This window comes from Dunckerocampus dactyliophorus, chromosome 1, assembly GCF_027744805.1.
Source record: "Dunckerocampus dactyliophorus isolate RoL2022-P2 chromosome 1, RoL_Ddac_1.1, whole genome shotgun sequence".
NCBI lineage: Eukaryota > Metazoa > Chordata > Actinopteri > Syngnathiformes > Syngnathidae > Dunckerocampus > Dunckerocampus dactyliophorus.
In genome coordinates, this window is record NC_072819.1 from 10,592,662 (window position 1) to 10,606,353 (window position 13,692).

General features: G+C 41.6%; 1 protein-coding gene across 2 annotated transcripts; it reads left to right on the forward strand.

Annotated features, from left to right (window-relative positions):
* Positions 1 to 1,741: 1,741 nt before the first annotated feature.
* dnpep (aspartyl aminopeptidase) lies at positions 1,742 to 13,575 on the forward strand. Of its 2 annotated transcripts, XR_008572149.1 has the most exons (16): positions 1,742 to 1,896; positions 2,206 to 2,296; positions 3,943 to 4,031; positions 4,102 to 4,215; positions 4,283 to 4,408; positions 4,482 to 4,606; positions 6,775 to 6,859; positions 6,946 to 7,053; positions 7,131 to 7,208; positions 7,276 to 7,356; positions 7,698 to 7,858; positions 7,928 to 7,967; positions 8,048 to 8,149; positions 8,353 to 8,520; positions 12,540 to 12,687; positions 13,269 to 13,575. XR_008572149.1 is itself a non-coding variant. In XM_054783433.1 (15 exons), the coding sequence occupies exons 1-15, from the start codon at positions 1,891 to 1,893 to the stop codon at positions 12,588 to 12,590; spliced, it is 1,425 nt and encodes a 474-aa protein (XP_054639408.1). In that variant the 5' UTR covers positions 1,742 to 1,890; the 3' UTR covers positions 12,591 to 12,803. The 2 variants fall into 2 exon arrangements, 1 of the variants encoding a protein (XP_054639408.1); XM_054783433.1 differs by lacking the exon at positions 13,269 to 13,575 and having other exon boundaries at positions 12,540 to 12,803.
* Positions 13,576 to 13,692: the final 117 nt, after the last annotated feature.

The following is a 13,692-nucleotide window of genomic DNA, read 5'->3' on the forward strand; positions in this document are numbered from 1 at the left end:
GTCAATGTGTGTGTGTGAATTTTTGTCTGTCTCTTATGTGTCATCCTGTGGTGGTTCGGTAGTCAGTCCTGGATGGACCGCATCAGATCTCCAGCCCCTTTTGTGGCAACGGTGTACAACAGTATAGAAAACGGATGAAAAGAATGGGGAAAATAATTGTTTGGTTCCCTGCTAATTTTGCAAATTTACCCCTCTCACAAAGGCATGAACAGTCCATCATTTTAGGGTTGGTTTTCTGGGGTGTCACGAGACACACAGTTCACGGTACGAGATCATACACGAGATTGGGTCTACGTGACGAGGTTTTAACTTTACTTTTAAGAAAAGTGCGATTAAAATATATATGACGATATATTGCAATCTACTAATATAATTTCTACTACATTCCACTCTTCAGCACTCTGCATATGCTATTGGCCCGACCCCCACCTATTGAGACAAAGAGACCATATGACTGACAAAAGTGGCTCACTCCGTTCATGCGGTTGTTCTATGGAACAAATGCACCAATGTGCTGAAACCAACGTGAATCTTCTTCACTAAAAACAGGTATGCATGCACATGGCAAGATATTGAGGCTGGCAAAAATTTCGAGTTCATTTTCATTTATTGCGTGATTAATTAATTAATTTATTATTGTCCCAGGCCTAGTGATCTTGTGACACCCCTAGTAGTGAAAACCTTCAAGTTCCTTGGCACACACATCAGCGAGGACCTCACCTGGTCTCACAACACCCAACAAATTCTGAAGAAGTCCCAAAGGAGACTGTACTTCCTGAGAAGACTGAGGAAATTTGGCATGTCCACCACATTCCTGAGTTGCTTCTACAGATGCACTATCGAAAGTGTCCTTACCGCCTCCATCACTGTTTGGTACGGTAACTGTACAACACGTGATAGGAAGGCACTCCAGCGGGTGATCAAGACCTCACAGAACATTGTTGGGGCAGCCCTCCCCTCACTGCAAGACATTTATAAAACTAGAGTCCTACGAAGAACACACAACCTCATCAAGGACAGCACACATCCACAACACTCATTATTCACACTCCTACCGTCAGGCAGACGCTACAGGAGTTTGAAGTCCAGGACCACAAGGCTGGCAAACAGCTTTTACCCACAGGCCATCAGGCTTCTCAACGAAGCACTCGCACACGCCGCACGCAACACACGCACACACTCATAGCACTTTATTTATTTATTTATTTATTTGTATTATTTGCTTGTATTAATGTCTCTTCTGTTGTTGTTGCTTAATTTATTGGTATATATGTTTATGTGTTTATGTTTCTATGTTCTTATTCTTTCTTGTGTTTCCTTTCTTTTCTTGGGAGTATGAACAGAATAAGATTTTCATTGCATGGTATAACTGCTGTTTTACCATGCACATGACAATAAAACTCTTGAATCTCTAGTAGTTTTATTTTAACACAAAATATCCACCATAAAAACATAAAATAAAATTTATAATGTGCACCTTTGCCCTGAGTCACTTTCAAGGTTATATCCCGATGACAACCAACCCGCCAATCAGGTTTTAGATGGTTAAAAAGGAAAAGTATCCAGCAGAGAGCATAAAAGAGAAGTATAATTAGTACATCCAGCAAACAGCAAAACAGAATCAATAATGTCCATATCTTCACTATATTAAAATAAGCCATTTTTACATAAAAATGCTCTGTGGAGCTGACTTAGGTGAAACTAAATCATGTTTGTTTGCTCTGATATCTATTTTTTACAGCAATGCAACACGTGCAGATATACTTCCTGACCGCTAGATGTCCCTGTGAGACTGCGCTCTGATCTCTACTGTTTAGTCAACGAACGTTTCCTGTCACTGGCTGCCGGTCTCTTCATCACATCAGTGCTCATGATTTCAAAGTCCATCGAATGCAGGTAAGATCCACGTAAACGACGAGTTTTTGTGTGGAATGTGGCTGTGCATCTTCGACAGAGACTTAAGCTTTGACTTGAGCTCGCAGAGCAAGCGAGGCGAAGAAGAAGGTTGTTGTGTCGCGTAAGCTAGCAAATGTTTGCGTAAACTTACTTTGGACACGAAATTCAAGTTCTTACAGTGTTACCTAGAATCCCTATGATATAAAGTAGTAGTATTCCCGAGCTAGAACTAAATACATTTTTATGTGTAGTTTCTTGGTTTTTTTTAAAATTCCTTTTTCAGTTGTGTTACTCTTTTTTCCCCCCCAGTCCATAATAATGAAGAGCTCCAAGGAAGCCGTGCAGTCAGCTGCTAAAGAGTTTTTAAACTTTGTCAACAGAGGGGTGTCTCCATTTCACGGTAAAGTTTGAGGTTTGAAATCTTGATATGTGCCTTCTGAAATAAAAGTACTTCAGATGAATACTTTATGTGAAGCTGATGTTAGTACGGTGAGTTGTGTGCTGGTCAGGTCAAACTACATCTTTTAAGATCGAGATAAGATTAGAGATGTCACCTTTGCACGAGATGTCACCTTTGCACTGTAGCCTAATAAGCCTAGCACCTACAAAATAGAGGTGGGCGAGTCGACCCAAATACCAATAATACCAACGATACTATCAGAGATGAGATGAATGTTTTTCAGTTCTTTTTGTCTGTATTATATTGTTTTGTTGTTTATTTTTTTTTACATTGCTGATACATCTATGTTTGTATATTGTTTACAAACAATAAGTACATGGACACAGGATGGCTTAACCTAAGACACTCACACTGTGCACGGAACACATGAAGGACATGTAAAATGTTGTAATAAAAAGAACAAATACAATGAATGAAATGAAACTGTAATTAAAAAAAAGAGAGCCCGTCTTTGTCTTGCACACTGGAAGGGGTGTTGCAAGGGAGGGAGACAGGTCCGTAACCAGATATTTTTTGGGGGGGTGCAAAAATCACAGTGAACAGACCTTTTGGATGGACCGGGGGGGGGGCTGGTGTTCCCCCCATTATTCTGATGCATATTTTCGACATCATCAAAATGACAACATCAAGCTTGCGAGTGTGAATGTGCCTGAGACATGATTTTTTTTTTTTTTTTTTTTTTTAACCAAGCGGACCTTTGTGGCCTGCCCTGGTTACGGGCCTGGGAGAGGACATGCTTATTGGGAGGAAGTCTCAATAATGAGACCACTGTGCTGTACACTGTAGTTGTCACTGTCCATTTCATAGGAGCAGATCACTTCACATGTTCAAGCACACCATTTTATCCTTAATGATGGGTCGCCCAATGGCTTCGACCAAGCATGTAGCCAATGTTGGTCGGCATTTCTCCACTTTTTAAGCATTTTACAGTACAGTGAATGCGTAATTTCACTTTCACTTTCCTTTGATGCACCGCCATCAGAAGAGTCTGTCTCATGCTTGGGAGACGTAGTGTAGTGGAGGTTTGTTCAAAGTTTGTACAAAGAGCACAAGTCACGTTGTCCTTCCTAAGTGTAGCAACGTGCTACTACGTATTATATGCCCACTTATTGTTACGCCACATGCAAGTAACTGTTCGCGTTTACTTTTTGTATAGTATTAATAATTTGTGGGGGTGTGTCCTAAAGGCGAAACGTTGCAAAAGGAGGACCACCTGGATTGACTTCAGTTTGCTCAAACAATTATTGGTAATAACAGGAAATAAATGATTTATTTTATTATTTTGTTACTTATATAATCATTATTTACTTTATTGCAGTATTATATATATTATATTCTTATATAAATTCTTATATATGTATTTTTATTGTTATTTATTTTTATTATTTAATTATTGTTACATTGTAATATGTTGGTAAATTGTTCAGAAATAAGATTGTTGACAAGTTCTTTTGTTAAGTAAAAAGTACCTATCTGTATCAGATTGATACCAAAATTTGCAGTATCACTCACCCATACAACATAGAGTAATTACAGTATGTAGTGAGAATATTTAAGAAAGATTCAAAGGAGTGTTTCTTCTTCAGTGGTGGAAGAATGTCGACGCCGTCTACTGGAAGCGGGATTTGTTGAGCTGAAGGAGATGGAGAAGTGGGACATCAAGCCATCCAGCAAGGTATCGGCCATGTCTTCTTGTTGTTTGCAGTAATGGCAGCCGCTGAAACTAAATTCTGCATCTTTTTCAGTACTTTGTGACCAGGAACTTCTCCAGTGTCATTGCCTTTGTTGTTGGGGGCCGCTACTTGCCTGGAAACGGCTTCTCCATGGTTGGAGCCCACACAGACAGCCCCTGTCTCAGGGTGAGAATGACTCCCAATGACCATGCGTGTTTAGGTCAAATTTAAATGCCAACATACTCCATTTTAGGTGAAGCCAAGGTCTAAGAGGATGAAGCAGGGCTGCCTGCAGGTCGGCGTGGAGTGCTACGGTGGTGGCATTTGGAACACATGGTTTGATCGCGACCTGACCATTGCGGGGCGTGTCATGGTTAAGGTACTATGGGTGCAATCACGTACTGCAGGTCAGAATCAGAGGCATTCATTCCTGCTGGTGTGTTGTCTTGCAGCAAGATGAGAGGATTGTACAGCGGCTGGTGCATGTGCCACGACCTCTGCTGAGAATTCCTCACCTGGCCATCCACTTACAGAGGGATGTCAACGACTCCTTTGGTCCCAACAAGGAGAATCACCTGTGAGTAACTGCGAAGGAGTTGGCTTAACAGACATTTTTTCATGTCATTTTGACATGGCAAAAAAGGGAAATAGTAGGTCATGCTAGATACGCTTGGCATCCTTACTCTAAAATTAAAAGAATGGCACGATCTGGCTAAAAGTACAGTAATCCCTCGCCACTTGTGCTTTGAATTCACTCCTCCACTCTATCACGGGTTTTCACATTAAATCATGCTGTTTCGTAGTTGAAAACAGCTTATTATTACCGTATTTTCACGACCATAAGGCGCACCGTATTAAAAAGCGCAGTCTCAGTTACAGGTGATATTTTTGTATTTAACACTGTATTATTGGGCGCAGGTATGGTGAAACATACGTAGCATGCATGCACGCTAAAACATACCGTGTCGCTCAGAAAGTCAGTGAGGAAGCGACAGTGCTTTATTTCTTTGGACAGATTAAGAGCAGAACTCTCCTTCAGCTTGTAAAACCCACTTGAAATCAGGAAGGTCATCCCTCAACACAACAGTCTCAGTCATGGTGCACCACTAAAAACATCACACAGCAACGCAAACACAGACAAGACATTACCGCTATTTTTGCAGAACAATAACTAACAACTATGTAGCTCAAACATGTAACTAAGAGCATTTGCACCAAAACAGTATCGCAAAGCACGCTGGGGAACAGGAAGTGCTCCCAGCGATGCTACAATACGCTAGCATGCATGCTATTGTATGTTTTTAAAAAGCCAGCGGGAGCAAAACTGAGTTGGGTTGTACTTTATTGAAGTATTTAACAATGTACTCACATTATTTTTGATCAATCCTCATCCACAAATCCATCAAAGTCCTCATCTTCTGTATCCCAAATGAACAGCGGGGCAAGTTCTCCATCAAACACGCCAGCTTCCCTGTCGTCATTGTCAGAGTCAGTCTCGTTGCCGTGCGGCGCCTCAGAAATGATGCTGGCTTTTGCGAAAGCTCGAACAGTGCATCAGACACGTTAGCCCAAGCATCCACAATCCATTCACAAATTGTAGCGTAACTTGCTGCCTCCCAGTCTTAGTGAAGCTGTGTTCGCTAGTTGTCATCCATCGCTCCCACGCCGCTCACAACTTCACTTTAAAAGCTGTGTTTACACCGATGTCCCGCGGTTGGAGTTCCTTCGTCAAGCCTTCCGGAATGATGGCAAGCTCCGAGTTCATTTACTGCACTTGGTTTTTCACAGCGGCTGTTCAGATGGGCGCGCATGCAGTCAGATACACAGGGACGGTGACGCGTGGGAAAAAAACATCCCGTCTCTTTCCGTACACGTCACTCAGCCACTCAGCCATCTTCTTGTCTTTCCAGCGCTTTTGATTGGTCCGGCTGGAAACTTTTCTTTAGGCAGCGTCTTCCTCTTAAAAATCACCACAGGTGGCAGTTTCTGTCCATTACTATGGCAACCAAGTACAACAGTAAAAGCCGACTTCTCGTGCCCCGTTTTGTGCATCGCTACCGTGCTGGTCCCCTTCTTCTCTACAGTGTGGTTCACCGGGATGTCGAAAGTGAGCGGCACATCGTCCATGTTGGTGATGTAGTTGGGCTGGATGTGTTTATCTGCAATGTTTTTACTGCAGTAGAAGCGGAAGATGGCCAGCTTTCCTTGTAATCCGCTGGATGTTGCTGCGCCACGGTAGTCCTTGCCCGGATGGATAGATGGCGCCGTTTCATTATAAGGCGCCCTGATTATTTTGGACAAAATTTAAGACTTTTAAGTACGCCTTATGGTCGAGAAAATACGGTAAGTGAATGCTTTTCAGCTTTCACGCAGTGAATTCATTTTATTTTTAGAATAAGCCGACGGCCAATAAAAAAAAAAAAAACAAGCCGTGGGCCAAAAATGGCCCCCAGGTTGCACTTTGGAGACTCTTGCTCTAGAAACATAATAGCACTGCCCACCGTGCAGTCATTCGACACAACCAGCAAACGGGGACAAACAAGCATAATTATGACACTCCCATGCTTTTTCCTATTTTTGTTAAAAGTTTGGCCCTGGTGGATGTCTGTGACCTGCTAATTGACATTTAAGGTTAATATGCTCATGTTATCATTGCTAAAGCCACACAGCCGGTGTAGATGCTTGGACAGACCTCTATGCACGTTGTGGTCCAGTTTTGCTGACACATGCTTTTTTCTTCATCAGTGTGCCCATTCTGGCCACGGCCATCCAGGAAGAGCTGGAGACAGGCAGTACATCGTCAGGAGATGCCGTCAACGCTGCCAACACGGTGAAAGCAGCACTAAAACATCATATTGATGACACATAAAGTTTTCAAAAGTCATTGAACATAAATGTGTTTTTTGTCCCCCTCAGGCCGAGAAACACCACACGGCACTGGTGAAGATTTTGTGTTCAGAGCTGGGAGTTGAACCAGAAGCCCTGCTGGACTTCGAGCTCTGTCTGGCTGACACTCTGCCGGCGGTGAGCCCATCTTGGTGTACCTCCACAGCCTGCAGGCCTATGAGATATTTGACGCTGTTTCTCTTGTATCCGTGCAGGTGCTGGGTGGCGTTTACGAAGAGTTCATTTTCTCTCCTCGCCTGGACAACCTCCACAGCTGCTACTGCGCCATACAGGTATTTTGTATAACCGTCATTCCACAGCCAATCATGATGCCATGCTGTTTTTCCTGACTTGTGTCAGGGGCTGATTGAGTCTTGCTTGGGGGACTCGCTGAACAAAGATCCCAACATCCGCATGGTGACGCTGTATGACAACGAAGAGGTGAGTCATGCCTGTTGGGGATTATTATAGTGGCTACCGTGTGGGACTTTTGCGATATCACAATAATAGATGGCTCCCAGTTTCTTTTTTCTTGATACTCCTTTGGGGTCGGACAGTTTGAGAAGGTCCACCGTGTTCTTATCATCACTAAAAATGGTCAACTGCTTTTGTTGACATTAAATTTTAGAGCCAAAGGGGTAATTTCAATGAAAAATTTATCAGTTTATGTTGATGTGTGGTATTGTTTACTTTGTTGTATTGTTTAACTAGTATACTGTAAGTGTACCACTGTAGCGTGGAACAAGAAGCTTAGAGCCTCTTCATGTCTGTGCGTTGTGTAGGTGGGTTCAGAAAGTGCTCAGGGGGCGCAGTCAAACCTAACGGAGCTCATCCTCAGTCGCCTGGCTGCCTCTTCCTCAAACCCCACCGCCTTCCAGCAGGCGGCGCCACTCTCCTTCATGATCAGTGCTGACATGGCGCACGCTGTGCACCCCAACTACCAGTCAGTAACACACAGATTACATACACTCTTAAGAGTTGGGTTAATTCATCTAACATCTTATCTTCTCAGGGAGAAACATGAGGAGAACCATCGACCATTCTTCCACAAGGTTAAATGATAGCAAACCAAATGATATATTTAGAAATTAGAATGCTGACAGAACAATTATTTGTGGTTTTGTTCTGTCAGGGTCCAGTGATCAAATTCAACAGCAACCAGCGCTACGCCACCACGGCTGTGACCGCTGCTGTTGTCCGAGAGGTCGCCAGCCGAGTCGGTGTTCCTCTTCAGGTACTGTCTGCATCATCAAGGCTGTGGCAACTTCTTCATGCTCTTTGTTTCTGCAGCCATGTGACAACTCAATTCATTTAATAGAGGAGCACTCATCAGTCATTCGGTCATTCGTTCATAGAGAGAACAATTCAAAATCTGCCGGTCTTGAAATATATAAATGAAATATAGGGTATCCTTTCTACCCACATTTGCTCCCGCAGGATGTGATGGTACGTAACGACAGCCCATGCGGAACCACCATCGGACCCATTCTGGCTGCTCGTCTTGGTGTGCCCGTGGTGGACATTGGCGCTCCCCAACTCTCCATGCACTCCATCCGGGAGATGTGCTGCACCTCCAGCGTATTGCAAAGCACCACGCTCTTTAAGGTACCCCCCCCATCTGTCAAGGAAATGCACTCACTATCTGTGAGGATTTTTAAAACCCCTTCTGAAAAGCAAATCTTTATTTCTGTATGCCCGGGGTGTCCTAACTTAGGGCCCTTGTCTAATGGGATGTCAGCCTCTGTACACATTAGTACAAAATCCTGAACAAACTGTAATGCCCATGCTTGTGATTAAGGAAGATGGAGTCACAGATGTAATTCTAATTGCGTTAATATATTTTTTATTTACTCATTTTTTGTTTACACTATTAGACAAGATGTGGCAAACTGAGCTTTTATTTTAAAGGCCAGAAGTGTGTTCTGTGTGTGTTCGGAATGTCTGTTGATGGTTAAGACAAGCTAGGTGCAAGAATAAATGTGCCTCTTGTCCTTTTTTCGCTCTGAACTTGCACGTTGTCAGGGGGCATTGTAAAACGCTCCTTACATTAAAGCGGTAAAACACAACACGGTGAAAACATGCTAACTCACCTGAGTCGCACACACACAGCCACACTAGCGTAGTCTGCTAAGCTAAGCTAACCTCAAGAGCTTCCATTCACACTCCGTAAGAGGAGCTTCCCCCAACTTTCGCCTGTGTTTCAGGTCGCCATTTCCACCACAGTTGAATGATCTGCCGGAGAAATACTTCCCCACACAAATGTTCCTTCTCCTCAGGATGACAGCGTTTCATTCACATTATGTCTATTTCCGACAGATTCCGCGTTAAACAGTAAATTCTGTTTTTATTGGCCAATTCCACGATTCCGTTAACGCAGTAATCATACTAACTTTTCCCACTAAGGGGCACGTAGAAAAATTGAAGGTGTGTGGTTTGATATTCTTCACATTTAAAATCATTAAACGCACTAGAATCAATTTAACGTGGGTCAGAATCTGATAAGCAATTAATTAAAGATTTTTAGTAGAGGTAACAATTGTACCCTATTTAAATACAGTGGTGCCTTGATTAACATCATTTATACGTTCCAGATGGTCCAACTCAAACCAAAATGGACCCTAACCAAAGCAAATTTTCCCATAGAAAATAATTTAAATCCAATTAATTTGTTGCAGAAAGAAACATATTAACAAAAAACACATTTTTATAGACAATAATTAGTTTTACATGCAGAAAATTATGCAAAAATAATCACAAATGACAAATGAATCGACAACTGAACATTGAACATCACTTTTGGTGGAAAAAAACCCACGAAACCATCAATTAACAAAATAAGAGAAAATAAACACATTATTCTGCTGTAACCACAATTTGCAAAAATGTGAAAATATATAAAACTAAATATCAGCATTCTACAGCGTGTAACAAAAAATGTAGACTCCCCAAAAAGTAGCCACTAGAGATACAATGTAATATTTTCATGACGTCTTTATTTGCATATTTTGGTATGGACATCATCCAAATTTATTGCATAATTGCATGCCATACTAAACACATGCCCGTTTTCTGGTGGGCAAAAAAAAGGGTTAAAATTTAAGGAAAAGTCTTAAACTGTAATGCAAAATGAGAAGTTTTGTTCTTCAATGCTGCGATACCCAAATTAACCCTTTGTTTCAGTTTTTGTCAACTTAGTCCTCACTCAACATGACCTCCATTTCTTTGGATGCAGTTGCGCTCTCCTCCCCATGCCTTGCACTGCTCACCTGATCATTCTCCTGGCCCTCCGGAGGATGTTAACTTTAGCTCCGATTCATTGTTCAATGTCGTCGAGGTCATGTGGTGGTGTGACATACACTTATGATTTGAGATGGCCAAACAGAAAAAAGTCCAGCGGTGTCAAATCAGGTGACCTCGGGGGGCCATTCCACTGGGTGGTTCAAAGCAATAACATGGTCACTAAATAGCTCTGTCAGCCGATCAGTTACAGTTCTCCTCCAGTGTGGTGGAGCACCATCTTGGGCCCACCAAGCACGTGCCAACCGACCATTTCCTTGAACACGAAAACGCGGCATTCCTCTGAGAGTACGAACGACAGGCTCATTCAACATTCGGAGATAGTTGTCACCATTGATGTTCTTGCGGAAAAAGTACGGTCCAACAATTAAACCATTTATGACAAGACCAATGTTGTCGGAATAATCTGGTATCGCAGCGTAGAAGAATAAAAATTCTCATTTTGCATCACAGTTGATGACTTTTCCTTAAATTTTAACCCTTTAATTTTTTTGCAAAAACCGGCCTGGTGTTCAGTCATGCATGCAATTTTGCAATAAATTCTGGTATGGACCAAAGGATGGTGTCCATACCAACATATGCAAATAAAGACACTTCATCAAAATATTCAGTTGTAACTTTAGTGGCTACTTTTGAGGGAGTCTTTTTTTTGGGGGGGGGGGGATACACCCTGTAGAACAAATGAACATGTACCTTGCCGTTTTACTATAGGAAATGTAAAAAAACAAACAAAAAAAAACAACTAATAACCACGGGAAGTTTTCATTTAACTTTAAAGAGTGTGGATGGTTAGAGCTGTGTATTTGCTCACTTGAGCTTTATTGGAAACTTGAGTAGCAGGTACGATCATCATTACACACACTGGCTAGGCTCATCTGTTAAACCATTCCTCCTGCAACCTGTGTTGAAAGTACCTACTATTTACATTACAGTCCTATTGTAACAGACGCAACCTTTGTACTTTACTGCAACTTCTTTCTTGTATTCAATAGTGTTTCTCACCTTCTTTATCAACCTTCTGGCACTTCTGGCAACATTTTTACAGCTGTCCTAAAAAAAAAACAAACAAAAAAAAACCGCCTCATCAGAAAACAGCGCAGTGCTTAAAAGGAGGGAGGAAAGAGACGCATACAGAGTTATTGATCGTTCTGTGTGCAGTCTATGACAAGATGATTCAAGGATTCCCTGGCCGGAATCTTTCTGAAGTGTCCCAACTCTAAAAGGACCACTATCCATTCTTCACAGGGACTGAGTCACCAGTGCATGGATTCTTTGTTTGGTCACTGTTTGTCTGTATGAAAACTGAGACATATTTCGGGAAATTCACTTTCCTCAAACTGAATCCTATGAAAACCGAGGTTCCGCTATATTATTATTATTGTTATGATTATTGTTATTATTATTATTCTTACGACAAGTAAATCACATTTTTGAGGGCTTTAACTCATTCTATTCAAATTTTTTTTTGTCTAAAATGCTTGAAAGAAATCATACCCAAGGTAAATGTAAACTGTACATGAACCACCTCTAGTGGATGCTTTGGGCTCTTTTGAAAGCTAACAAGCTGACCGTCAAAATCTGTCTCTGATACAAATAGTTTGAATGCTGAAAATCATGTTTTGAAAGGTGCCTTCAAAATCGCTAGTTTGGAGGTATTGCTGGGTCGCAGTTGTCACAGGCCCACACACGTCGGGGCCAAGCAAATGTATTTGTAACTAGAAGTCATGCAAAGTCAGAGTGAAAATGTCGCATACATGCGCTTTTCTCACATGTGGGAATTGTTAAAATAGGGATTTCAGAAAGTCATTACTAAGATAGTCCATCATAAAGGTAAAAAAGTGCAGGAAACAACAATAAAATGCAGAGCAAGCTGCTGAACCTGTCTCTCTCATGGAGTGGAGCTGAGTATGAACACCCTCGAGCTTGCAGTGAGCAACAAGCAAAATTTATACTAAAACCAAAGTTAAAATGTTGTTAGAACTCAAATGCTCAACAAAATGGTGAGTTGTCAAACCAAGCCTTGCCTTTTAATTGCATGTCTACAGAGCCATACTATTCTCAAAGTAGAGTATCAAACCAGCTACTGATGCTAGTGTGTAGGAGATGTTGGTGCAGTCATCAATACAACTCTCTTGCTATTGAGTTATACAATGTTCTTTTTTTACATGATGTGCATAATGCATTGCACATCAATTTGAGAGATTAGTAGAATATATAAATGATCATAAAATGGCATGTGCAAAAATATTAGTTTGACTGAATAGACTGAAATGACAAAGCTATACCAACCATAGAAAAAAAAATCACCTTTCTGTGTTTTCTTGCAGGCTTTCTTTGAGTTGTTTCCTCATTTGAGGAGCTCGCTGGTGATGGATTAGAATGATGGAAGTGACGGACATGAGGCGGAGTGGCTGCAGCACACCCTGGATGTAAAACTTGTCAATGCAAAGGTGCCACCCCTTGCTGTACACTACGGTAATTATACCTGCAATAAAGATTAGTGAAGTACTTTTTCCACTTTCTTGACAAAAATAATAAAACAACACGTGGAAGTACACAATGCTTTAGTGAAATAAAACATCTTGACCTTTTTGTGGGTGGTGTGTTACTTGTGTGTGTGTGTGTGTGTGTGCGGGTTCTCTCCCGCTACTCCTGCTTCGTCCCACATTTGGGCTGAACTAACCTTTTCAAAAAAACATAGTAAGCATTTGACTGCCTACTTTTTGCTTTTTTTCCCCTCATGGCTTGTTTTTCTCTTCCGGTAGCCTGATTATTTCTTTGCATAGCAGTGTGTGTGATTGAGTCGCTTAGCAGTCGGATACAATAGCAACCCTTTAAAGTAGTGGTGCTTAATTATTTTCTGCCATACTTCCTCCTAGGGGACAGGGTTTTTTTTTTTTCAAATTCGACAAAAATGTATTTGCCAGCCCAGTCGCATGGTAAGCATCTGTGACACGATGACTCGTCTGTATGGCATGCCATTTAAAAGGTGGAAGGGCATAGACAGATTGTATTTCTTAATAGGCCAATATTATCATAATAATTATGTTGCTCAGCAGGGGCGCCACAAAGAGAAGAAAAGTGATGATTGACTGACAGGAGCCCAAGAACATAGGACATCGCCCCCATATTTCTACAATGCTGCTAAATGCCAACCATCAGCTACTAGCAGCCGCTTGTGTCTGTTTTGTGGAAACAAGTTCCTTCTTCAACGCCTTTTCTTCATTAATCTGCCTTTTCAACCCTTCCTGGCCTCATCATTCTGTCCAGCATCACTGATTCTAATCTCGGCAACAGGCTAAAGTGGCTGTTTGCTGGAGGGAGGCGGACAGATACAAATATCGATATTGCCGATACCGGGTTTCGAATTGATACTATCCTGATGAGCGATATTTTTCAGTTGGTTTCTTTGTCATAAATATCGATGCATTTTTGTTATGTTTTTCCTAACCATATTACTTGGTTGATATTATATTTATA